The sequence below is a fragment of the Staurois parvus genome, unplaced genomic scaffold, assembly GCF_062004578.1.
Source record: "Staurois parvus isolate SC_StPar_1 unplaced genomic scaffold, SC_StPar_1.0 ptg003633l, whole genome shotgun sequence".
In the NCBI taxonomy this organism is placed as follows: Eukaryota; Metazoa; Chordata; class Amphibia; order Anura; family Ranidae; genus Staurois; species Staurois parvus.
In genome coordinates this window covers 12355-40000 of record NW_028321429.1, presented here as the reverse complement: position 1 = coordinate 40000, position 27646 = coordinate 12355, and the positions used below count along the sequence as shown (strand labels likewise).

At 45.5% G+C, this 27646-nt stretch overlaps 1 protein-coding gene across 1 annotated transcript in view; it reads left to right on the top strand.

Moving 5' to 3' along the window:
• LOC149427604 (rho guanine nucleotide exchange factor 16-like) overlaps positions 1–27646 on the top strand; it is a gene marked incomplete at its 3' end in the record, with an annotated part of 49623 nt that overhangs the window by 9716 nt on the left and 12261 nt on the right. The window contains exons 3-7 of the mRNA XM_089667861.1: positions 3404–3573; positions 12485–12541; positions 15943–16103; positions 25538–25690; positions 27497–27626. Of these exons, the coding sequence (XP_089523987.1) occupies positions 3404–3573; positions 12485–12541; positions 15943–16103; positions 25538–25690; positions 27497–27626 (671 nt within the window). The remainder of the gene's footprint in view (positions 1–3403; positions 3574–12484; positions 12542–15942; positions 16104–25537; positions 25691–27496; positions 27627–27646) is intronic.

Here is a 27646-nt window from a genome sequence, read left to right as displayed (position 1 = left end):
CACAATTGTACATGATGAGTGTCTTAATTTACATTACAAATCTGTCTCCCTGCACAGGCAAAGTGTATCTGTTGTTCTTGCTGATCTGGCATTGAAATCCTCATTAGTCACATAGTTCTGTCTAATGATCTGTATGAAGGTCACATGACTCACCTGATGGGGTGGCCAGACCGGTTCTGCTACTTGTCATGTAATGTATCTCATTTACCTGTTACCTTCCACTCTTCCTTCCTTCCCTTTCAGTCTTTTGCTTCTTTTTATTCTTTCTTACTTTTTTTTATCCTTTCATACATCCATCCTTCCCTCTATAAGTCTGTCCTTCCCTCCATCAATCTCTACATCCATTCCTCCTGCCCTCCATGTCTATGTCCATCCCGGCTTCTATCTCTACATCCATCCATCCTTCGTACCATCAATCCCTCCTTCCCTCCATCAATACATCTATCCCTCCTTCCCTCCATCCATACATCTATCCCTCCATCCATACATCTATCCCTCCATCCATACATCTATCCCTCCATCCATACATCTATCCCTCCATCCATACATCTATCCCTCCATCCATACATCTATCCCTCCATCCATACATCTATCCCTCCTTCCCTCCATCTATCCCTCCATCCATACATCTATCCCTCCATCCATACATCTATCCCTCCTTCCCTCCATCCATACATCTATCCCTCTATCCATACATCTATCCCTCCATCCATACATCTATCCCTCCATCCATACATCTATCCCTCCATCCATACATCTATCCCTCCATCCATACATCTATCCCTCCATCCATACATCTATCCCTCCATCCATACATCTATCCCTCCATCCATACATCTATCCCTCCATCCATACATCTATCCCTCCATCCATACATCTATCCCTCCATCCATACATCTATCCCTCCATCCATACATCCATACATCTATCCCTCCTTCCCTTCATCCATACATCCATACATCTATCCCTCCTTCCCTCCATCCATCCATACATCTATCCCTCCTTCCCTCCATCCATCCTTCCCTCCATCCATCCTTCCATACATCTATCCCTCCTTCCCTCCATCAATCTCTAAATCCATTCCTCCTGCCCTCCATGTCTATGTCCATCCCGGATTCTATCTCTACATCCATCCTTCGTACCATCAATCCCTCCTTCCCTCCATCCATCCATACATCTATCCCTCCTTCCCTCCATCCATCCATCCATACATCTATCCCTCCTTCCCTCCATACATCTCTCCCTCCTTCCCTCCATCCATACATCTATCCCTCCTTCCCTCCATCCATACATCTATCCCTCCTTCCCTCCATCCCTCCTTCCCTCCATCCATACATCTATCCCTCCTTCCCTCCATCCATACATCTATCCCTCCTTCCCTCCATCCATACATCTATCCCTCCTTCCCTCCATCCATCCCTCCTTCCCTTCATCCATACATCCATACATCTATCCCTCCTTCCCTCCATCCATCCATACATCTATCCCTCCTTCCCTCCATCCATCCTTCCATACATCTATCCCTCCTTCTCTCCATCAATCTCTAAATCCATTCCTCCTGCCCTCCATGTCTATGTCCATCCCGGATTCTATCTCTACATCCATCCTTCGTACCATCAATCCCTCCTTCCCTCCATCCATCCATACATCTATCCCTCCTTCCCTCCATACATCTCTCCCTCCATCCATCCATACATCTCTCCCTCCATCCATCCATACATCTCTCCCTCCTTCCCTCCATACATCTATCCCTCCTTCCCTCCATACATCTATCCCTCCTTCCCTCCATACATCTATCCCTCCTTCCCTCCATACATCTATCCCTCCTTCCCTCCATACATCTCTCCCTCCATCCATCCATACATCTATCCCTCCTTCCCTCCATACATCTATCCCTCCTTCCCTCCATACATCTATCCCTCCTTCCCTCCATACATCTATCCCTCCTTCCCTCCATACATCTATCCCTCCTTCCCTCCATACATCTATCCCTCCTTCCCTCCATACATCTATCCCTCCTTCCCTCCATACATCTATCCCTCCTTCCCTCCATACATCTCTCCCTCCATCCATCCATACATCTATCCCTCCTTCCCTCCATACATCTATCCCTCCTTCCCTCCATACATCTATCCCTCCTTCCCTCCATACATCTATCCCTCCTTCCCTCCATACATCTATCCCTCCTTCCCTCCATACATCTATCCCTCCTTCCCTCCATACATCTATCCCTCCTTCCCTCCATACATCTATCCCTCCTTCCCTCCATACATCTATCCCTCCTTCCCTCCATACATCTATCCCTCCTTCCCTCCATACATCTATCCCTCCTTCCCTCCATACATCTATCCCTCCTTCCTTCCCTCTCTGCATCTGTTCATCCCTTCGTACATCAGTCCATCCTCCCATCCTCTTTATACGTCTGTCCATCCTTCCTTCCATCCTCTCTGCGTCTGTCCATCCTTCCTTCCATCCTCTCTGCGTCTGTCCATCCCTCCTGCTCTCTCTGCATATGTCCTTCCCCTCCGTACATCTGTCCATCCTTTCCATCTATACATCCAGAATCCCTTCCCTTACTACCTCAAGACAGCCATGGCTCTATATCACTCAAGAATGCATTACAATGCATGCATATTAATGTCCCAGAATGCACTGCAGCACATAGAAATGCTTTGAAGTTTAAAAAACCTCGAGCATTGCACCATGTGTTGACATTGCACAATAGCACGCTCCATGTGATGTGAAGGAGCCCTTAGTAATGGAAAATCTCCTTAATTGTACATAGTAGAACAAGAACAAAAACAGTCTGACAAGGTTTTATCATTCTCTAAACCATCTAAAACTTTGAAAAACAAAATATTTTAGCTTTTGAAATACTTTCCACCTTTGCTTACCAAGGTAACCCATGACTTGCAATTAGATGCTGGCTTTAATTACCTAACTTAGTTGCTAATGGCGACAACTCCTCTTGCCTCTGATACTTTCAGGACCCCCCCCCCCCCCCCCAATCCTTCCCCCTACCATGATTTATATGTCCTTGCAGAACAAATAATGTACAGTTCTAAAGTGCATGTTCATTTATAAGGCCCTGTCAAAGTCTTTGAGTGCAAGATGTTAAATTCAACACTCAGATCCTATATTACTCCAGCGAGGTGCTGAAGCAAACGGGAGCAGTGTTGGTACACCATGTCAGTCCAAGGCATGGGGCAGAACGCAGTGGAGGAAAGCCTAGTGCTGGGCGTATTCCGGAGGCTTTCGCTGTCCGGGTCGTCCTGGGCCAGGCGGGAAAGTCTGACAGCCCCGCTCGTGTCTCTCTTCAATAAAACCGTAGAGGAGAGCTCTGCCAACATCAAAGAGATTTCTGAGAACCTTTCCATTTTCCTGAGCCGTGTCTTCTCTCCAGACCCCAGGCTGTACCAGGAGTTCACCGAGCGGGGGCTCATTTCGAACAGTCAGGAGTCCGATGACGACCTGCTGGAAGACAGCGCTACCCCGGCCGAGCCACGTCCAGATGATGGCATTGTGGTGAAGAACTACCGCCCCGCCCAACTCATCTGGAGCCAGCTTCCACAGGTTGGTGTGTCTTTGTATGGTGAGTGGCTGTGGGAGACTTTAAAGGGCCTACAGATGGTGCATGAATATTTGCCCAATCTGAGAATGATTGTAGGCCTTACATGTCTATGTTGGACAACTTTCTTGGGAGGAATGTTGGCTGGTCAGTTTGACTTTTCCTTGGGTAATCGCCATTGTTTGCTCCCCAAAAGAGGTTGGCATCCAACATGTCTAAGCATTTCCTTCACTGTCTCCACAGGCACAAGCATGCCCATTCACCTTAAACAAATGTGCACGCTTGTCAATTGTTTTGGGTAGTGCATGCTTGGCTGACTGGCATACAGTGTCCACAGACCACCTATCAATGGTGCCAATTCCTATAAAGTTAAAGTGGCTGCCGTGGGGAAATGCAACAGAGGTGTCCTTGTACAGAGGGGAGGTCTGCTTTCCTACCTGGCTTGAAGAATCGGGGTCCCTGGGTAGAAAGTCTAATGGGTGACCACTATTTACCTCCTAAAAGAAGTTGGCATCCAGCATGTCTGAGGTTTTCGTTTAATTTCTCTGTGACAGGAGTCACTTTGAGTGGGGGGCCCATGGAACACAGCTCACTTTGGAGAGGTGGGGAGACCCCTGTTTCAGCTCCCCATATCCCTATTATGTGTAAGTCACCCTGTGCCTGTTAGGGGTGCAGGGTGATATGTCCTGATATTGTGTAGACATGTCTAGGAGATCGGTAGGGTGGGGGTTGTTGATTGTTAATGCCATGTGATTGCATCCCATTGTTCTATTGTGTGTCTTGCTTGGGAGCAAACTGTTATGGGATGTATGTGTTTGTGTGTATTGGCTTGGTAGGGGGGTGCTTCCGGCAGCCCTCCCCCCTGATGGGACTGTCTGCTGTTGTGTCTCTTGTTACTGGGTGTGGATTGCCCCGCCCTGTGTATATATCTTGTATCTGTGTTAAAATAAAGGAGTCTATTTCCTGGTTTTACTTCAAGACTGGTCTCGTCTAGTCTTGTATGGTCAGCGGTGGTGTCCGTGTTCGGACGGGGAAGCGGTATTATAAAGGAAATACCCAAGCGCAGACTGGGACAGTTCCGTTACATTCTCCATAGGCACAAACATGCCCATTCACCCTACACAACTGTACATGCTTGTTGATTGTTTGGTGGTTTGGGTTGTGCATGCTTGGCTGACTGGCATCCAGTGTGTGTAGACCGCCCAACAATTGCCAAGTCTTATAAAGTCAATGTGGCTGCCATGGGGAAATGCAGCAGAGGTATTCTTGTACACAGCTTTCCTATCTGGCTTCAAGAGTCCGAGTCCCTGCATAGAAGGTCCAGTGAGTAATCTCTATTGTTTGCCCCCCCAAAAGAGATTGGCATCCAGTGTGTTTAAGCATTTTCTTTACCTTTTCACCATAGGCACAAACATTCACCCTACACAAATGTACATGCTTGGCTGGCCACCTTCCAGTGTCTGTAGACCACCTATCAATGGCACCAATTATTAAAAAATCAAATTGGCTTCCATGGGTAAATGGATCAGAGGTGTCCCCGTACACTGAGGGGAAGTCAGCTTTCCTATTTGGCTGCAAAAGACCGGGACCCTGCGTAGAAAGTCCGATGGGTAAACGATATTGGTTGTCCTCCAAATGAGGTTGGCATCCAGTGTGGCTAAGACAGTGTTTCCTTTACCTTCTTCTTAGGCACAAACCATCATATTCAATCTACACAGTTGTACATTCTTGGCTGTCTGGCGTCCAGTGTCTGTAGATCGCCTATCAGTGGTGCCAATTCTTATAAAATTCATGTGGCTAGCGTGGATGCAGCTGATGTGTACTTGTACACATAGGGCAGGGGTAGGCAACCTGAGAGCCGCAGGACTACAAGTTCCATCATGCCTCTGCAAGTCATAGCTGTAGCTGTCAGTTTTGTAATCTTTGCAATGCCTCGTGGGAAATGTAGTTCCACAACAGCTAGAGAGCCGCAGGTTGCCTACCCCTGACGTAGGGGAAGCCAACTTTCCTATCTAACACAAGAGATTGCGTCTCTATGTAGTCCAATGGGAAATCTGCCTCCATTAACTGGCAACCCAGTCAGGACTAATGAATCCCACTCCGTATGAGCTTGTTCACACTTGCAGTTGTGGGGTGAAAAAAAAACAGGCATTTGAGATGCATTTTTTTTTTTACCACTCCTCCTTTAAAGTGGTTGGTAAAAGACTTTGGATTTTTTTACCGTAACCAGCTGCGGGTGACAGCTACAGGCTAAGTGATGAACCTGTATGTTGCTTGGCACCAGCGGTGTATTTACCGCGAGGCAGCAAGGTGTTTTCCTGGGGCAGTCATTTTCAGGGGTGTGGCACCACCCCCAGAAGAAGTGACACAAGTGGCAAGGATGGGACCTAGTGAGGCACTGCCTGAGCTCCCCCAGGAGGCTGTGCGCTGCTGGAGGTTGGATGGCTGCTTCTCTCATTCCTGTTACGGTTAGTACTTGAATCGGGCGGTAGTGGCTGTGGGGGGCGCCCAATTTTGGTGTTTCCTAGGGCAGCACAAGAAATAAATACACCACTGCATAGCAACTACACCTTGGTGGATGTAGCTTGCCGCTCCTGCGACTGATGTGTCCACAGAACACAACAAATTGCGGCTGCCAGTACACGGCCCCTTTGTTGACCACGTGATCCCCTGGCCGACCAAAGATCAACAAAGCTGTTAGGAATTAATTTCATTTATAACATCCGTGATGCTGTGATTGGCCCACAGCTATCACATGGTACCTTGGCAATCACAGCATCCTGTACCATGTGATAGCTGTGGGCCAATCACACCATACAATTGTAATCATCGCTGTTCTGAATGTAACTCATTGCTGTTACAGTGATCATCACTGCAACAGCAAACCAAAGTGTCAAAAAGAACCCTGATCACCCCCCCCCCCCCTTTCTGGGGGGAAAAAAAAATGAGACAAAATTACAACTCTAAGGAATTTAGTAAGAGGCATGGCAAGTTTTCTTAGACTGTCTACTTTCCAAAAAGAGGTCATTTGGGGGAATATTTGTACTGTCCTGGCCTCAAGAAATGAGATTGGCTGACAGTAAATCAGAATTTATCAATTTTCAGATATACAGTCTTGAAAGTATTTATACCTGTTGAAATTCCCCCATATTGTCTAGATTGTAAGCTCCCAGGATCAGGGCCCTCCTATCCCTCTTGTATTGAACTGTATTGTTGCTGTATTGTCTCCCGTTATATTGTAAAGTGCTGAGCAAACTGTTGGCGCCATAAATCCTGTATAATAATAATAATAATATATAAATCCTGTATAATAATAATAATAATAATAATTTAAAAAAAAATCCCGTATTATAATAATAATAAATCCTGTATAATAATAATGTTACAATGTATTTTATCTGGATTTGATGTGATGGACCGACACAAAGTGGCACATAATTGTGAAGTGGAAGGAAAATGATAAATGGGGTTCACATTTTTTTTACAAATAAATCTGTGAAAAGTGTGGCGGCATTTGTATTCGGCCCCCCGGAGTCAATACTTTGTAGGACCCCCTTTGGCTGCATTTACAGCTGCAAGTCTTTTTGGGGATGTCTCTTTGCACATCTAGAGAGAGACATTTCTGCCCGTTCTTCTTTGCAGAATCGCTCAAGCTGTCAGATTGGATGGAGAGCATCTGGGAACAGCAATTTTCAGGTCTTGCCACAGATTCTCCATTGGATTTCAGTCTGGACTGTGACTGGGCCATTCTAACCCATGAAGATGCTTTGATCTGAACCATCCCATTGTAGCTCTGGCTGGATGTTTCGGGTCGTTGTCCTGCTGGAAGGGGAACCTCCGCCCCGGTCTCAAGTCTTTTGCAGACTCTAACAGGTTTTCTTCTAAGACTGCCCTGTATTTGGCTCCATCCATCTTCCCATCAACTCTGACCAGCTTCCCTGTCCCTGCTGAAGAAAAGAATCTCCACCACATGTTGCTGCCCCCACCATGTTTCACGGTGGGGATGGTGTGTTCAGAGTGATGTGCAGTGTTAGTTTTCTGCCACACATAGCGTTTTTGTTTTTAGGCCAAATAGTTCAATGTTGGTCTCCTCTGACCAGAGCCCCTTCTTCCACATGTTTGCTGTGTCCCCCACACGGCTTCTCAAAAACTGTAAACGGGACTTCTTCTGGCTTTCCTCCGACAATGGTTTCTTCTTGCCACTCTTCCATAAAGGCCAGATTTGTGGAGTGCACGACTAATAGTTGTCCTGTGGACAGATTCTCTCCCCTGAGCTGTGGATCTCTGCAGCTCCACCAGAGTTCCCATGGGCCTCTTGGCTGCGTGTCTGATGAATGCTCTCCTTGCCCAACCCGTCAGTTAAGGTGGACGGCCATGTCTTGGTAGGTTTGCAGTTGTGCCGTACTCTTTCCATCTTCAGATGATGGAATGAACAGTGCTCTGTGAGATGGTCAAAACTTGGGATGTTTTTTATAACCTATCCCTGCTTTAAACTTCTCCACCACTTTATCCCTGACCTGTCTGGAGTGTTCCTTGGCCTTCATGATGCTGTTTGTTCACTAATGTTCTCTAACAAACCTCTGAGGGCTTCACAGAACAGCTGTATTTATACAGAGATTGCGTGACACACAGGGGGACTCTATTTACTAGTTAAGTGACTTATGAAGGCAATTGTTTCCACTAGATTTTAGTAAGGGGTATCAGAGTAAAGGGGTCTTTGTACAAATGCACGCCACACTTTCCAGATATTTATTTGTAAAAAATTTTCAAAACCATTTCTCATTTTCCTTCCACTTCACAATTATGTGCCAACTTTGTGTTGGTCTATCACAAAAAATCCCAATCAAAATACATTTTTGGTTGTAGCACGACAAAATGTGGAAAATTCCAAGGGGTATGAATACTTTTTCAAGGCACTGTATGCCATAGTTTTGTAGACGCTATAACTTCCACACAAACCAATTAGTGTACACTTGTTAGGATTTTTATTTTCTGAAATATGTAGCAGAATACAATTTGGCTTAGATTTATTAAGATGTTTGTTTTTGTTTTTGTTTTTTTTTATTGGATATGTTTTATAACAGAATGTTGAAAAAAAAACATTTTTTTTCAAACTGTTTTTTTTTGTTCCCTTTTTTTTTTTTTTTTTTTTTTTTTTTTTATAAAAATAAAAACCCCAGTGGTGATCAAATACCACCAAAAGAAAGCTTTATTTGTGTGAAAAGATAATAAAAATTACAGTTTTGCATGACCTTTAAATTAGCACCATGCTGAACTTCAAAAAATGTCCAGGTCAGGAGGGGAGTAAAACCTTCTGGAGCCCAAGAGGTGAAGGCATTCTCTACATTAAGGTAAAAATACCTATTTATGTGCAGCTCCTACGCCCCCCCAGTCCCCATAATACTTACCTGAGCCTGATCTCGATCCAGTGCTGCTCTCTCTACATGGACTCAGTGGGAGCAGCGGGAGCCATTGGCTCCTGCTGCTGTCAATCAAATCCTGTGAGGGGGGATGGGGGCTTGCTGAGCTACACTGTGTGTGTAAATAGTGGTTAGCATGTCTGCCTTGCAGTAGATGGGTCATGGGTTCGATTCCCGACCATGGCACCTCCTGCATGGAGTTTGCATGTTCTCCCTGTGCTTGTGTGGGTTTCCTCCAGGTACTCCGGTTTCCTCCCACACTCCAAAGACATGCTGGTAGGTGAATTGGATCCTGTCTAAATTGGCCCTAGTATGTGTATGTATGAATGTGAGTTAGGGACCTTAGATTGTACGCCCCTTGAGGGTTAGGGACCTTAGATTGTACGCCCCTTGAGGGTTAGGGACCTTAGATTGTACGCCCCTTGAGGGTTAGGGACCTTAGATTGTACGCCCCTTGAGGGTTAGGGACCTTAGATTGTACGCCCCTTGAGGGTTAGGGACCTTAGATTGTACGCCCCTTGAGGGTTAGGGACCTTAGATTGTACGCCCCTTGAGGGTTAGGGACCTTAGATTGTACGCCCCTTGAGGGTTAGGGACCTTAGATTGTACGCCCCTTGAGGGTTAGGGACCTTAGATTGTACGCCCCTTGAGGGTTAGGGACTGATGGGAATGTACAATATATATGTAAAGCGCTGCGTAAATGGACGGCGCTATATAAGTACCTGAAATAAATAAATAGACACAGCCCAGCTTAGGATCAAGCCCACATGTGTGCCACCAAAGGAAGCAACTTCTCATGGGTGGCACCTAGACAAGTTCAGAGCTCTGGCCAGGGAACCTAGAAGAGAAGGATAGGTGCCACTCCATGCAAAACCATTACATAGAGGAGGTAGGTATGATGTGTGTTTTTTTTTTTTTTTTTTTTTTTTGTTTGTTGTTGCTTTTTGTTTGTTTGTTTTTCGGGGGGGTTGGGCTTTTTTTTGGGGGGGGGAGTTTCCTTTTTTGTTTTATTTTTTTTTGCGGGGGGGTTGTTTTTTGGGGGGTTTTGTTTTGATGTTTTTTGTTTTTTTGGGGGGTTGGGTTTTTTGTGTGTGTTGTGTGTTGTTTTTTTGTTTTTGTTTTTGTTTTTTCACTTTAAACTGCAAAACAGGATAACCGGGTCATACACATGCCTGAAATGATACTCCCTGTCACATTTGGCAGGCAGTATTGGCTACCATATGAAGTGAATTAGGCAATGGTGCTAACAGGGTAAAATCGGGCAGCGTGGAGGTGACCTATAAACCACTTTTCAGAGTCTTTTGTGTACTTTTAGTTTCAACACTTTTTAAAATAAACTGATTTTTTTATTCCAGCATTCAATTTAATTTCGCACAATGCAAGTAATCAATCCATTACAAAATCCACTCCGTGCTCCCGGCATGTTTCCTTTTGTTATTCCAGTTGTCCTTTTTCAGGCATGCAGGCAAATACATAGGAAGCATGGTTAGAATGTAGTGTGATGTATGGGGAATCATCCGGGATCCTCGGCCATGGGCTCATTACCTGCCTCTGATTTGGATCTGGTGCTGCGTATTGCTTGGTGTGTCACCTGACGTGTCGCCCATAAACCAGCCGCCTTCTGTAGACACTCGTTGACTCAGCTGGAATTGTACCTGGAATTCCCGGAGTGAGAGGAGATAAGAACCTGTGATGGAGCTAAATATTATCACAGGAAGTCTATTATGTTATTACAGGTAAACCTTTCTGTCTGCACCTGTGTAACCTGACTGAGCGTAGAAACATAAAGACTGACGGTGGAAGAAAGACCAAGTAGACCATTGAGCATGCCCAAAGTGTCAATATTTTGTGTGGCCGCCATTATTTTCCAGCACTGCCTTAACCCTCTTGGGCATGGAGGTCACCAGAGCTTCACAGGTTGCCACTGGAGTCCTCTTACACTCCTCCATGACGACATCACGGAGCTGGTGGTTGTTAGAGACCTTGCGCTCCTCCACCTTCCGTCTTCCACTCCTCCATGATGACATCACGGAGCTGGTGGTTGTTAGAGACCTTGCGCTCCTCCACCTTCCGTCTTCCACTCCTCCATGACGACATCACGGAGCTGGTGGATGTTAGAGACCTTGCGCTCCTCCACCTTCCATTTGAGGATGTCCCACAGATGCTCAATGTGGTTTAGGTCTGGAGACACGCTTGGCCAGTCCATCACCTTTACCCTCAGCTTCTTTAGCAAGGCAGTGGTGGTCTTGGAGGCATGTTTGGGGTCGTTCTGTTGAAATACTGCCCTGCGGCCCAGTCTCCGAAGAGAGGGGATCATGGTCGGCTTCAGTATGTCACAGTACATGTTGGCATTCATGGTCCCCTCAATGAACTGTAGCTCCCCAGTGCCGGCAGAACTCATGCAGCCCCAGACTATGACACTCCCACCACCATGCTTGACTGTAGGCAAAACACACTTGTCTTTGTACTCCTCACCTGGTTGCCGCCACACACGCCTGACACCATCTGAACCCAATCAGTTGATCTTGGTGTCATCAGACCACAGGAGATGGTTCCAGTAATCCATGTCCTCAGTCTGCTTGTCTTCAGCAAACTGTTTGCGGACTTTCTTGTGCATCATCTATAGAAGAGTCTTCCTTCTGGGATGACAGCCATGCAGACCAATGTGATGCAGTGTGCGGCGTATGGTCTGAGGACTGACAGGCTGACCCCCCCACCCCTTCACCCTCTGCAGAAATGCTGGCAGCACTCATACGTCTATTTCCCAAAGACAACCTCTGGATATGACGCTGAGCACGTGCACTCAACTTCTTTGGTCCACCATGGCGATGCCTGTTCTGAGTGGAACCTGTCCTGTTACACCGCTGTATGGTCTTGGCCACCGTGCTGCAGCTCAGTTTCAGGGTCTTGGCAATCTTCTTATGGCCTCGGCCATCTTTATGTAGAGCAACTATTCTTTTTTTCAGATCCTCAGAGAGTTCTTTGCCATGAGGTGCCATGTTGAACTTCCAGTGACCAGTATGAGAGAGTGAGAGAGATAACACCAAATGTAACCCACCCGCTCCCCATTCACACCTGAGACCTTGTAACACTAACGAGTCACATGACACCGGGGAGGGAAAATGGCTAATTGGGCCCAATTTGGACCTTGTCACTCACTTTTGTTGCCAGCAGTTTAGACATTAATGGCGGTGTGTTGAGTTATTTTGAGGGGACAGCAAATTTCCATGTTATACAAGCTGTACACTGACTACGTCACATTGTAGCAAAGTGTCATTTCTTCAGTGTTGTCACATGAAAAGAGAGAATTAAAGATTTACACAAATGTGAGGGGGGGGCTCACTTCTGGGAGATACTGTAGGTATATATGTATATGCATGTTATTTTTATTTATTTATATATTTTATTTATTAATTTTTATATATATATTTATTATTTATTTTTTCTTATAATTACACACTCATTTATTATACAATTCTCTTCTGTATTATTGTAGGTGCAGGAAGCCGGCATTCTAGACAGCATCAGCCCAGAGGAACGCAAGCGACAAGAGGTATATTTTCTGTCCATACAGGAGGCCTCGGGTGATACGTCGTCATTGTATTTTATTATTTGTCGCATTCTCCATGTGTTAGTCGTCCTTCCAGTTCTATTATTATTCTGTGACTACAGACACGCCTGACTGACTTTACAGGCAGAACTCCGGTCTTCCCTTCAGTCTTGCTCAGGTGTAGCGGCTCCTCTCCCGGACTGAAACAGCTTCCTCTGATTTCACCGCACACTGTGAGCTTCTCGCCATGTGGATTAGAAGCTGCAGAAAGTCGGACAGAGCTCCGCCTCCTTTCCTGTCTGGAAGACATCCAGCATCATCTAGCACTTTCCTCCCCAGCCTGACTGTCCCTGGCCCCACTCCTTTCATTTCAGTTCTGTCTTTACTGGAGGTTCAGTACCACATTTGGATGTTATGTGGGGGGGGGGGGGGGGGGTCTGCATGCAAAAACAGCCTGCCAAAGAACAACTACTCCTGCAGCAGGGCTGTCTGATGTGGGGGTGAAGTAAAAAAAAGTCAGGGGGGGGCAGAGGATGTAAGGTCAGCCGTGCGGAGGATGGGGGTCGCTGCTGGCAGGGTGCAGGACGGGGGGGGCGCTGCTGGCAGGGGGCAGGACAGGGGGTCGCTGCTGGCGGGGGGCAGGACGGGGGGGTCGCTGCTGGCGGGGGGCAGGACGGGGGGGTCGGTGCCGGCGGGGGGCAGGACGGGGGTGTCAGTGCCGGCGGGGGGCAGGACGGGGGTGTCGGTGCCGGCGGGGGGCAGGACGGGGGTGTCGGTGCCGGCGGGGGGCAGGACGGGGTGCCGGTGCCGGCGGGGGGCAGGACGGGGTGTCGGTGCCGGCGGGGGGCAGGACGGGGTACCGGTGCCGGCAGGGGGCAGGATGGGGGTATCTGCTGACTGGGCAGGACGGGGGTCGGTGCTGGCAGGGGGCAGGACGGGGGGTCGGTGCTGGCAGGGGGCAGGACGGGGGGTCGGTGCTGGCAGGGGGCAGGACGGGGGGTCGGTGCTGGCAAGGGGCAGGACGGGGGGTCGGTGCTGGCAAGGGGCAGGACGGGGGGTCGGTGCTGGCAAGGGGCAGGACGGGGGGTCGGTGCTGGCAGGGGGCAGGACAGGGGTATCTGCTGATGGTACAGGACGGGGGTCGCTGCTGAAGGGGCAATACGGGGGGTCGGTGCTGGCAGGGGGCAGGATGGGGGGTCGTTTCTGGCAGGGCGGGGCATAGCCCATTGTTGCACACCCCTAGATCCAGCCATGTCCTGCAGATTGATACCCATCAAGGCATTTTTGCATAACTCCTCCATCCCCTCAGGGCTGAGGGCTCTTGAGAGGAGTCCTGAGGCAAAGAGCAGTGATGTTTTTGTACAGCACCCTGCCCCTCCCTCCAGCTATGATCTGCCTGCTCTACATAGATGATCACAGAGACCCAGTGATGACATTACTAAATCTGCAAAAAAGCTATGTAATGAAAATTATTTTTTTTTTCATGTTGGCGGGTGGCGGGGAATTAAGAACAAGGGAAGGAAAAACATAAACAAAGCAAAAGTCATCTTTAAGCACATGGGTGCCATCAGATCTGCCACTTTAATGACCATTTTATCCCCAAATCCCCTTTACACAGTTTTCACTAGATCACGGTGTCCCCATTGTAGGATTTCCCCTCTATTCCTGTTCTGGTGACAACGGTATAAATTGGAATGGTTACAAAGACCTCTCACTCTCCATTCAAAACTAAAAAAACAATCGTTTGGGATTGGGGTGATTCAAGCATAGCAATGTGTGTGCACTGAGTCACTTGGAGCTCCCTCTAGTGCAGTGGTTTCCAAAGTGCGCGGGCCAGATGTGGCTCTTTGCTTGCCTTTTATCCGGCTATTGGGCACTGTTTCATTCACCAACACCAACAATGGGGCACAGTTCCTCCCCATGACACCAACAATGGGGCCCAATGACACTGAATGATTGGGCACAGTTCCTACCGATGGCGCCAATGATTGGACACTATTCTTCCCCATGACACCAACAATGGGGCACAAAGACACCACTGATGGGGCACTTTTTCCCAATGACACCACTGATGGGGCACTTTTTCCCAATGACACCACTGATGGGGCACTATTCCTCCCACTGATACCAGTGATGGAGCACTATTCCTCCCACTGATACCAATAATTGGGCACTACTCTGCCCATTGACACCAATGATGGGGCCCTATTCCCCCCCAATGACACCAGTGATGGGGCCACCATTCTTCCCAATGACACCAGTGATGGGGCAACCATTCTTCACAATGACACCAGTGATGGAGCATCATTCTTCCCAATATCACCAATGATGGGGCACTATTGTTCCCAGTGACACCAATGATGGGGCACTATTGTTCCCAGTGACACCAATGATGGGGCACTATTGTTCCCAGTGACACCAATGATGGGGCACTATTGTTCCCAGTGACACCAATGATGGGGCACTATTGTTCCCAGTGACACCAATGATGGGGCACTATTGTTCCCAGTGACACCAATGATGGGGCACTATTGTTCCCAGTGACACCAATGATGGGGCACTATTGTTCCCAGTGACACCAATGATGGGGCACTATTGTTCCCAGTGACACCAATGATGGGGCACTATTGTTCCCAGTGACACCAATGATGGGGCACTATTGTTCCCAGTGACACCAATGATGGGGCACTATTGTTCCCAGTGACACCAATGATGGGGCACTATTGTTCCCAGTGACACCAATGATGGGGCACTATTGTTCCCAGTGACACCAATGATGGGGCACTATTGTTCCCAGTGACACCAATGATGGGGCACTATTGTTCCCAGTGACACCAATGATGGGGCACTATTGTTCCCAGTGACACCAATGATGGGGCACTATTGTTCCCAGTGACACCAATGATGGGGCACTATTGTTCCCAGTGACACCAATGATGGGGCACTATTGTTCCCAGTGACACCAATGATGGGGCACTATTGTTCCCAGTGACACCAATGACGGGGCACCATTCTTTCCAATGACACCAATGACGGGGCACTATTCCTCCCACTGACACCAATGACGGGGAACTATTACTCCCACTGACACCAATGACGGGGCACTATTTCCCCCCCATGACACCAAGGATGGGGCATTGTTTACTCCAACTGATGCTGGGACATTTTCTACTCCTGGTTGCCCATGTGGCCTCTCCAAAGTCTGAAGGATTGTAAACTGGCCCTTTGTTTTAAAAGGTTTGGAGACCCCTGCTCTAGTGTATAATCTTCAAAGCTTTTTTTTTTCCTGACACCATAACATAAATAAAGAAGAGTAAGTATGTAAAAAGAAAAAAAAAGTCCTAAAAACAAAATGTATGGAGGCATATGAAGTTCCTTCAGCTCCTCTTGTCTTCGTTGTGCAGGCCATCTTTGAAATCATCACATCGGAGTATTCCTACCAGCACAGCTTGGACATCCTCGTCCGTCTCTTCAAGAAATCCGATGAACTAAAACAGACCATCAATGGGACGGACCACCACCACCTCTTCTCCAACATCGCCGAAATACTGGAAGTCAGTAAGAGGTAATCCCTCCCTCATTGCTGCTTGGCTTCTCAGCTTTACTGAGGGCCCCATTCGAGCACTCAGGCACTGCCCGAGGGCCCGGGGTCAGTAGGGGGCCCCATGAGATGCCCCTGATACCTTTCATAGGCTTTTTTTGGGTGTGGTTTGAGTGTGGGCAAGGACTCGGGGGCCCCATGATTTCCTATTGCCCGGGGGCCCCGTGAGTTGTCAGTCCGCCCCTGCTGAGGGCCAATAGGAATGATGGACTGAAACCAGGTGAAGCACCAACACCCCACCCCCTAGTAAAACACTCCCAGCACACAGGTTACCCTTTGCTCGCCCCACGTTAACCCCTTCCTGCCCAGTGCCATTAGTACCGTGACACTGCTTCCACTTTTTTTTTTTTTTTTTTAGCACTGATCACTATATTGGTGTCACTGGGGATGTCAGTGACACCAAGTCAGTTCCCCCCCAGTGTCAGAATGTCTGCCATGGTCCCGCTATAAGTCGCTGATTGCCGCTAGTTAGAAAAAAATAAATTAAAAAAATTCCAGTATCTATACCCCCATTTGTTGACGCTATAACTTCCACATAAACCAATTAATTTGCACATATTATTATTATTATTATACAGGATTTATATATTATTATTATTTATTATTATTCAGGATTTATATAATATTATTATTATACAGGATCTATATATTATTATTATAATACAGGATTTATATATTATTATTGTACAGGATTTATATATTATTATTGTACAGGATTTATATATTATTATTATTATTATTATTATTATTATTATACAGGATTTATATATTATTATTATTATACAGGATTTATTTATTATTATTTATTATTATTATACAGGATTTATATAATATTATTATTATTATACAGGATCTATATATTTTTATTATACAGGATTTATATATTCTTATTATTATACAGGATTTATTTTTTATTATTATTATTATTATTATTATTATACAGGATTTATATATTATTATTATTATAATACAGGATTTATTTATTAATATTATTATTATTATTATACAGGATTTATATATTATTATTATTATTATTATACAGGATTTATATATTATTATTATACAGGATCTATATATTATTATTATAATACAGGATTTATATATTATTATACAGGATTTATATATTATTATTATTATTATTATTATTATTAAACAGGATTTATATATTATTATTATTATTATTATTATTATACAGGATTTATATATTATTATTATACAGGATTTATATATTATTATTATTATTATTATTATACAGGATTTATATATTGTTATTATTATTCAGGATTTATATATTATTATACAGGATTTATATATTATTATACAGGATTTATTTATTAATATTATTATTATTATTATTATTATTATACAGGATTTATATATTATTATACAGGATTTATTTATTAATATTATTATTATTATTATTATTATTATTATTATTATACAGGATTTATATATTATTATACAGGATTTATATATTATTATTTTATTATTATACAGGATTTATATATTATTATTATTATTATTATTATACAGGATTTATATATTATTATACAGGATTTATATATTATTATTATTATACAGGATCTATATATTATTATTATAATACAGGATTTATATATTATTATTATTATTATTAAACAGGATTTATATATTATTATTATTATTATTATTATACAGGATTTATATATTATTATTATTATACAGGATTTATATATTATTATTATTATTATTATACAGGATTTATATATCTATTATTATTATTATTATTATTATTATTATACAGGATTTATATATTATTATTATTATACAGGATTTATATATTATTATTATTATTATTATACAGGATTTATATATCTATTATTATTATTATTATTATTATTATACAGGATTTATATATTATTATTATTATTATTATTATACAGGATTTATATATTATTATTATTATTATTATACAGGATTTATATATTATTATTATACAGGATTTATGGCACCAACAGTTTGCTCAGCACTTTACAATATAACGGGAGACAATACAGCAACAATACAGTTCAATACAAGAGGGATAGGAGGACCCTGATCCTGGGAGCTTACAATCTAGGAGATTGGGATTTTTTTTAGCAATGACACGAAGCAGAATACATTTTGGCCTAAATTTATGACGAAAGTTAGATTTTTTTTTTGTTTATTTTTTTTTTATTATTGGACATGTTTTATACCAAAAAAGTCAAAAATATTTATTTTTAAAAAAAAACAATGCAGAGGCGATAAAATACCACCGAAATAAAGCTCTTTTTGTGGGGGGAAAAAAGGACGTAAATTTGATTTGGGTGCGATATTGCATGACTGCGCAATTGTCCGTTAAAGTAACGCAGTTCTGTAACGCAACAAAATGGCTGGTCAGGAAGGAGGTGGGGGGGCAAATCCTCAGGAGGGCAAGTGAATCAATTCAAAATTATTTAAAAAATACCTAGATGAAGGTTTGATCTAGGTCTGCGTTAGTGTTTGGGTCAGGGTCCAAAGTGAAGGTAAGGGTCAGGGTTGTGTTTGTGTGTGTTTTTTTTTTTGTTTTTGTTTTTGTTTTAAGCACTTTTTTCTTTTTTTAATATCCGTGTCAGTGGCAGAATTAAAAACAAAATAAAACCCCAAAAACAATATGCGCACTATGGTTTCTGGGCCGTGCTCAGGGGCGGACTGACAACTCATGGGGCCCCCGGGCAATAGGGGATCATGGGGCCCCTGTGTCCTTGCCCAAACTCAAAAAAGCCTATGAAAAAGGTACCAGGGGCATCTCATGGGGCCCCCTACTGACCCTGGGCCCTCGGGCAGTGCCCGAGTTTTTCCAAATGGTCAGTCCACCCTGGATGTGACTAATGCAGGCCATACACGGGTCGAATTCCCAACAAATTTTCTTTTGAAAACTTAGAAATTTAGTGCATTTTTGTAATCCGGTGGCACCACCATTGATTTCGAAATTCGACCAACCGAGCCTTTCATTTCACCTCGCGTTGCTACAGAAAAGGATTTTTGTGGCCGAGAATTTTCTTTTCTTTCCAGGTCGCAGCTCATTTCTTTTTCAATTTCTCCCGCAATTCTCCCATCACTGATTTTAGAAAATTCTTCTTTTTTTAAAAACAATTTCCAATATGCCCAGTCACTCAAATTCGATGATTGCACGAAAATCGGTTGCTGCTGCGGCCCCGCTAATGGTGCGAAATTCGAATGAAATTGCTTAGAAAAGATTTTCGAAAGAAAATTCTTTGGGAATTCGATCCGTGAATGGCTGACTTTAAAGGGCCGTTTCATTTTTATTGATTTTTGTTTTTTTTTGGCTGGGATCCTACTTTCAATGTAGGTTTTTCTTCACCAGGTTGGTTGGAGTTCCCCTTTAAATATTGGACACATTTGCGATCGAACATTCCAGCGATCAGCGTAGGTTTCACGCATATGCGCAGTCGCAGGGAAATCTCTCTTGGTCGGTGATAATGGAATCCAGACAGCTGGTTCCTTCCCAAGCAGGGCCCGGCCCAGTAAAGGCCGGGCCCCTGGGGGGGGGGGTCAGGAGTCCGGAGGGGGCCCCATCACACAATGAAAGAATTAGGAGGGTAAAAGTAAACCTCTTCATTCTCTGGCCAGGGAGGGGCGGGCTCGCTAGGCCCAATTAACCCTTAATAGGCCTCGCCTGCGATTTGGAGCCATCGCTGTACATCTGGGACATTTTTTGATTCGTGTAACTCTTGCACCCCGGTCACATCAAGCCCGACTTTGAAATCGTGCGACTTTGTGGTAAGACGTTTGTGCGACTTCATGCAGAGCTGTCTAAATTTGTCTAAAGTCGCACCTAAATTTGGAAAAGGTGGTGCAGGCAGTGCTTTTCAAATTGGTGCGACTCCTATTGAGTCGGAATCGCACCAATGTGACCGCTTCTATCAGGGGAGGACTGACCATTTGGAAACTTGGGCACTGCCCGAGGGCCCGGGGGCAGTAGGGGGCCCCATGAGATGCCCCTGGTACCTTTTACATAGGCTTTTTTGAGTTTGGGCAAAGACACAGGGGCCCCATGATCCCCTATTGCCCGGGGGCCCCATGAGTTGTCAGTCCGCCCCTGGCTTCTATTGTGGACAATAGGATGGGACTTATGCGATTTTAAAATGATCAAATCGCATTAAAAACCAAAGTAACAATCCGGCGTGTTCTTGGCGCCCCCCGGTCTCAGGTGTGTTCTTGGCGCCCCCCCGGTCTCAGGTGTGTTCTTGGCGCCCCCCCCCGGTTCTCAGGCGTGTTCTTGGCGCCCCCCCGGTCTCAGATGTGTTCTTGGCGCCCCCCCGGTCTCAGATGTGTTCTTGGCGCCCCCCCGGTCTCAGATGTGTTCTTGGCGCCCCCCCCGGTCTCAGGCGTGTTCTTGGCGCCCCCCCCGGTCTCAGGCGTGTTCTTGGCGCCCCCCCCGGTCTCAGGCGTGTTCTTGGCGCCCCCCCCGGTCTCAGGCGTGTTCTTGGCGCCCCCCCCCGGTCTCAGGCGTGTTCTTGGCGCCCCCCCCCCGGTCTCAGGCGTGTTCTTGGCGCCCCCCCCCCGGTCTCAGGCGTGTTCTTGGCGCCCCCCCCCCGGTCTCAGGCGTGTTCTTGGCGCCCCCCCGGTCTCAGGCGTGTTCTTGGCGCCCCCCCCCCGGTCTCAGGCGTGTTCTTGGAGCCCCCCCCCCCCCGGTCTCAGGCGTGTTCTTGGCGCCCCCCCGGTCTCAGGTGTGTTCTTGGCGCCCCCCATCTCAGGTGTGTTCTTGGCGTCCCCTCCCCCCCCCCCCTCGGTCTCACGGTCTCAGGTGGTAGACATTATCGCCGAGTGTCGCACTGGACACAATCCTCTCCATTGATTTATGATGTGGATGGATTTGTGGCTGGGGGTGAGGAGGCCCCTCTCTGCTTCTCTCGGCATGCGATATTGTGAAATCGTGTATCCGCAGTGTGGAGGCTCCGGATGCACTTTATGATCTGGGAACAATCCGGTCATCGCTGAAAATTCCCCCCAAATCTCTCTGAGCGATTTGTGCGATACTTTCCTTCACTCATTGGTAATGCGAGTCGGGATCTGATGATGGCTTCTGTGAATGTTAGTTATTCCCGTCTATAATTGGACTGGATATGGAACGATCGATTGTCCCAAGCAGAAACCTCGGCAAGAATCGGTGATCCCAGCGTGTCTCTGAAATACTGTACTGGATCATTCAGAGGCCTGGAGCGGGGAACTCCGTGTTTGTTCTGTAGCTTCGGTTTTCAGTCCGTGGGCTCAGTTTATGTCCTTTGCGCTCGGTTCTTGTGCTCGTTTCCTGTCCCTTTTGCGCTCTTCTTGCGCTCACTTCTTGTTGTTTGCGTTGTTTCCTGTACCTTTTTGTGCTCGGTTCTTGTCCCTTTGCGCACGTTTCTTGTGCTCGGTTCTTGTCCCTTTGCGCTCGTTTCTTGTGCTTGGTTCTTATCCCTTTTGCACTTGGTACTTGCACCTTTTGAGCTCGGTTCTTTGTGCATTTTGTGCTTGGTTCTTGTGCTCAGTTCTTGTCCTTTTTGTACTTGGTTTCCTGTCCCTTTTGGTGCTCGGTCCTTGTGCTCGGTTCTTCTGCCTTTTGCGCTCAGTTTCCTGTCCTTTTTTTGCGCTTGGTTCTTGTGCCTTTTGTGTTCAGTTTCCTGTACCTTTTTTGCGCTTGGTTCTTGTGCTTGGTTCTTGTGCCTTTTGCGCTTGGTTTCCTGTCCATTTTGCACTCCGTTCTTGTGCCTTTTGTGCTCAGTTTCCTGTACCTTTTTTGTGCTCGGTTCTTGTGCTTGGTTCTTGTGCCTTTTGCGCTTGGTTTCCTGTCCATTTTGCACTCCGTTCTTGTGCCTTTTGTGCTCAGTTTCCTGTACCTTTTTTGTGCTCGGTTCTTGTCCGTAGGGGTCAGTTTTTGTCCCTTTTTTGTGCTTCATTCTTGGCGCTTTGTTCTTGTCCCTAGGGGGTCGGTTCTTGTTCCTTGTGCTCCGTTTTTGTCCCTAGAGGTCAGTTTTTGTCCCTTTGCGCTCAGTTCTTATCTCTAGGGGGTCAGTTCTTGCTCTTTGTGCTTGGCTTTTGTCCCTTTGCACTTGGTTCTTGTCCCTTTTTTTTTTTTTTTTTTTTAGCTCGATTTTTTTTTTTTGCTCCTTGCACTTCCTTTTTTTTATTGTCCCTTTTGCGCTCATTTTATGTCCCTAGAGGTCAGTTCTTGTCACTTTTGTGCTCATTTTTTGGCCCTTTGCGCATGGTTCTTGTCCCTAGGGGTCATTTCTTGCTCATTGCGCTCCGTTTTTGTCCCTAGAGGTCAGTTATTGTCCCTTTTGCGCTTGTTTTTTGCTTCTTGCGCTTCCTTTTTTGTCCCTTTTGCATTCGGTTCTTGTCCCTAGAGGTCAGTTCTTGTCACTTTTGTGCTCGTTTTTTTGCCCCTTTGCGCTCGGTTCTTATCTCTAGGGGTCAGTTCTAGTTCTTTGCACTCGGTTCTTGTGCCTTGGGGGTCGGTTCTCACCCAGTGGGCATCCTTTTTAATCTTGTGTCTAGTTTTTCTCCCATGGGCTCTGCCGTTCTTGAATGCTGCTCACAACTGGTTGACCCCCCCCCCCCCCCGCCCCTCGCAGTATGCTCGCTATCTGGAATACGTTTAAAGATTGCGCAGCCATATCCTGCAGCCCGACGTTTGTTAGTACATTGCTGGTTGCTCTTAGTTTGGGTCACATTTCTTCCTCCACAGAACTGCGACCTCCGGGGTCATCGTCCATTTTGTTGGGAAATCCCATCTTGTCCTGATCAGTGGATTGTGTCTTGTGCTGAGTGGGGTCCCATCCTCAGCGGGGCGGGGGGGGACAGGCCCAAGCTGCGGACTAGTTCCTCTCTCTTCCCCTCGGGCTGCTGTCCAGGGAGGAGGACTGGGAATTTACATTCTCTAACCACTTCCTCACACATGTCTTCACTGGATCTGGACTGGAGCCCCACCAAGACGAAACCCACAACACAGGAAATGCAGATTTGACTTTGTCCTGTTTCCAGAGTGACATTCTACAGCTTCTCCTCTCCGCCTTCATTACAGAATATTATTTTATTTTTGTTGTGTTTTATATTCTTGCTGTATCATATTTGCATGATTGAACTGCATCCATGAATACGAAGGCTCTCTTTCTACTGGCCGGTTGAATTTCACCGCAATTACTCTGATCAAAAACTGCCGAGATAAAACTTCAGCCAGGTAGACGGGTCGATGTGTTCAGTCTGTCTATGGTGGGTGATGGAGAGAGGAGCAGTGCGGCCCACGTACAAGCAGCAGACGGGACCTTCGTGGGATGAGCAAAGATGGCTGCCTCCATGTACATGTATGATCGTCGCATACTAAACCGCAAAGAAGATTTAAAATGAAAGAGATCCCTTGTCATATGTCTAGAAACCAATTCAAGATATTTTAATCGTTTATCCAATTTACATTTCTTTATTATTTTCCTTCTAATTTTATTTTCCTTTCTACGTTATTTTCTTTTCCGTTTATTTTCCTTTTTCCTTTTCCATTATTCTCCCCTCCTTTCTTTTTTTTTTTTTTCCTGTTCCCATTTTTCTTTAATTTTTTCCTTTTTTCTTAATCTTTTTCTTCTTCTTTCCCTCTCCATTTCCCTCTTCCTTTACCTTTTTTGTCTCCTTTTCTATTTTATTTTTCCTTTCCTTTTCCCTATTTTTTTTTTTTTTTTCCCTCCCTTTCCTTTTTTCCCTTCTCTTTTCTGTCTCCTTTCCTCTTCCTTTTTTTCCCCTCCCCTTTTTTCGTCTCCTTTCATTTAGTTTTTTTTTTCTCCCCCTCCTTTCCTTTTTTGTTTCCTTTCCTATTTCCTTTTTTTCTTTTTCCTTACCCACTTCCTTTTTTCTTTCCTTTCATTTTCCTTGTTTTTTCCTTTCCATTCCTTTTTTCTTTCCTTCTTGTATTTTTCCATTCCTTTTTAATCTATCCCTCTTCCTTTATTCCTCCTCCTTTCCCTTTTTCCATCACCTTTCCTTTTTTGTTTCCTTTCCTATTTCCTTTTTTTTCTTTTTCCTTACCCACTTCCTTTTTTCTTTCCTTTCATTTTCCTTGTTTTTTCCTTTCCATTCCTTTTTTTCATTGCTTCTTGTATTTTTCCATTCCTTTTTAATTTATCCCTCTTCTTCCTTTATTCCTCCTCCTTTCCCTTTCCCTTTTTGTCTCTTTTTCTATTTCATTTTTCCTTTCCTTTTCCCTTTTTCCCCTCCTTTCCTTTTTCCCTTCTCTTTTTTGTCTCCTTTTCTCTTGCTTTTTTTCCCCCTCCCCTTTTTCTGTCTCCTTCCCTTTTTTCGTCTTCTTTCCTTTATTTTTTTTTTTCCCCTCCTTTCCTTTTCTGTTTCCTTTCCTTTCTGACTTCCTTTTATTTCTTTTCATTTTCCTTGTTTTTTCCTTTCCATTCCTTTTTTCATTCCTTCTTGTATTTTTCCATTCCTTTTTAATCTATCCCTCTTCCTTTATTCCTCTTCCTTTCCCTTTTTCCGTCACCTTTCCTTTTTTTTCTTCCTTTTCCCCTTTCTCCTTCCTTCCGTTTTTTTCTTTCCTTTCCCTCTTCCTTTCCTTTCATTTTCCTTTTTTTCATTCCTTCCTGTTTTTGTTTTGTTTTGTTTTTTTCCCTTCTTATTTTCCTTTTCTTTCCTTTTTTTTTCCCTTGTCTTTTCCCTTTCTTGCTTTCCTTTTTTACTTTTCCATTAATTTTTTTTTCTTTTGTTATATGGGACAAAGTGGACAGAGTAGGGTTACCTAACACAACATTATGTCTTTCTATCTGCATATCTGGTAGTGTCGCATTCCCTCCATAGATATTTAGACGGCAAAAATAAATTGGGCAGATGTCACTGCAGAATCGGAGATGAGATTTTGAGGGAAATTGAGAGTCTCTTCATGGTAGAACCCAACCCCCCCCCCCCCAACGCACACTCACTCGAATTCCCTTGCTCTAGCTGTAAATGTTTTCTTTGTGCCCAGGGACCCGCTAAGCCCTCGGCACACTTATAGGTAAGTATTGGCTCTGGCTGTAAGCTGTAGGTTGGCCCGCTGACTCCTGTGCCAACCAATCGGACCTTGAGTATGATGACCACGCTTTGTAACCAGCAGCTAACAGCACTATAGGGTGTCCCAACCCTGGACTTGGTTTCTGGAAGTCAGTGTTTGGACATCCTCTTATGTGGAGTTTTGGAGCTCCAGAAAGGGGTTGAGATGTTCTCCTGGTTGCCTTTCATGAGTGAGTTGCAAATGTTTTTAACTGGAAAGGTTACTCTAGGTCATCTTCAAGGCATGACCGATAAGACCCAACCTCGCCGTAGCAGTTTTGTTACTATTAGGCAACACTGGGTCATCTTTTCTCTTTTTTTTGTTACAGATTTTTTGATGACCTGGAGAAGCGGCACAAGGACAACCCCTTCATCCACGACATCAGTGACATTGTGGAGAGCCATGCGCTGAACCATTTCCAGCCGTACGTCATCTACTGCTCCAACGAGGTCTACCAGCAGAGGACCCTCCAGAGGCTGCTGTAAGTGGGGGGGCACTCTTGGATCCTTTCTGGATCTCTGTCCCCACCCCCCATCGGTCACCAGGTGACTTAGCCAATAGTTGGAGGCAAATTAATTTTCTAATGTGGAGGCCGGTATTCTTGGTCCACAGCACAGATGACATTACGCGGAATGATCTGACTCCGTATGCATTTTTATGAAGTTCAGATGGAGCCTCAACGCCATAACTGCTTCTACCCATAAGGCTGTGCACCACATCATTGATAGGGAGCCTTTACATCACTTAGACCCAACCTCCGGCCTTCCCTTCAGTCTTGGACAGTTATACCGGCTCCTCCCCTCCAGTCTTGCACAGGTGTACCGGCTCCTCCCCTCCAGTCTTGCGCAGGTGTACCGGCTCCTCCCCTCCAGTCTTGCGCAGGTGTACCGGCTCCTCCCCTCCAGTCTTGCGCAGGTGTACCGGCTCCTCCCCTCCAGTCTTGCGCAGGTGTACCGGCTCCTCCCCTCCAGTCTTGCGCAGGTGTACCGGCTCCTCCCCTCCAGTCTTGCGCAGGTGTACCGGCTCCTCCCCTCCAGTCTTGCGCAGGTGTACCGGCTCCTCCCCTCCAGTCTTGCGCAGGTGTACCGGCTCCTCTCCTTCAGTCTTGCACAGTTGTGCATTAGAAGCTGCAGAAAGTCTGATAGAGCTCCGCCTCTATTTGAGGACACCCAGTATCGGCTAGCTCTTTCCTCCCCAGCCTGACTGTCTCTGGCCCGCCCCTTTCATTCACTGGAATTCAGTTCTGTCAATCGTAGACGCTCTGCATCACATGTAGGCGTTACCTAGGGTGGTCTGCATGCAAATACAGCCTGCCAAGGAACGCCCACTTCTCCAGACTGACATCCACCCAGCAAGACATGTTGACATTTGCATAACTCCTCCCAGGAGCCAGCCCACTGTTTGTATCAGGGATGATGGCTCTTAAGAGTAGTGCTGAGGCAGGGTGCCGGACTCTCCCACCAGCCATGATCTGCCTGTAATGCATAGAGAAGCACAGAAACCCAGTAATGGCATCACTGGAATTAAAATAAAGCATGTCATGAAAATAGAAAGTTTTTTTTATTTAAAAAAATAATTATGTTGATAAGCGGGAGTGAGGGAAAACAAAATATAAAAAGATTAACTCTAGTGACCTGTTGCAGCAAATCGATCTGGGAAGTGAGTCACAGGATCTCTGGTGGTAAGTCTCCGAGCTCAGAGAGCGAATACCATCCCCTATAGATCCCGAAACTGCATTTTAATTTAACACCATTTACCAGTTTTCAGATGTGTTGTCTACATTTTTTTTTTTTTTCCCCCGAGCGTTTGTTACTTTGTCAACTAGTGATCCTGCCAAGGCACTACAGAACACCTCCCTCTCCTTACCTCCATAAAATAGGGAGGCGTTCTGTAGTCCAGCACGGCTGACAACCATGCTTGAGATTTCAGTGCAGCAGAGGCAGCGTTGTCAGATAACTACAGGAAGTTAGAAGCTCCCTGGATTTCTGGCAGGATCGGCAGGTAGTTTTCTGGGTTTTCCAACATTTTTAACCTCTTCCTGATAGCAGAACTACTGCTACAGGGTGGCAGGGCTGCGCAAAATCACGTGTGTATGTGTATGGTATATAATATTGTGTGTATGTAATAAAAAAAATAAAATGTGTGTAATATATTACAGTTGAATGTATTTTTACACTTCAGCCGCCTTAAGCCTAGATCAGCAGGTAGCTTAGAGAAGGAGAAGCTGCCCACCAAACCTGTCCACTGTTCTGATGGGGACTTTACATTTCTATCTCTGTCATTTCAGATCCACGAACGTGGCCTTTAAGGAAACGCTGACCCAGATCCAGATGAAGCCGGAGTGCGGAGGCCTGCCAATGATTTCTTTTCTCATCCTCCCCATGCAGAGGGTCACTCGGCTCCCTCTGCTGATGGATGTGAGTACTGCATTAACTGG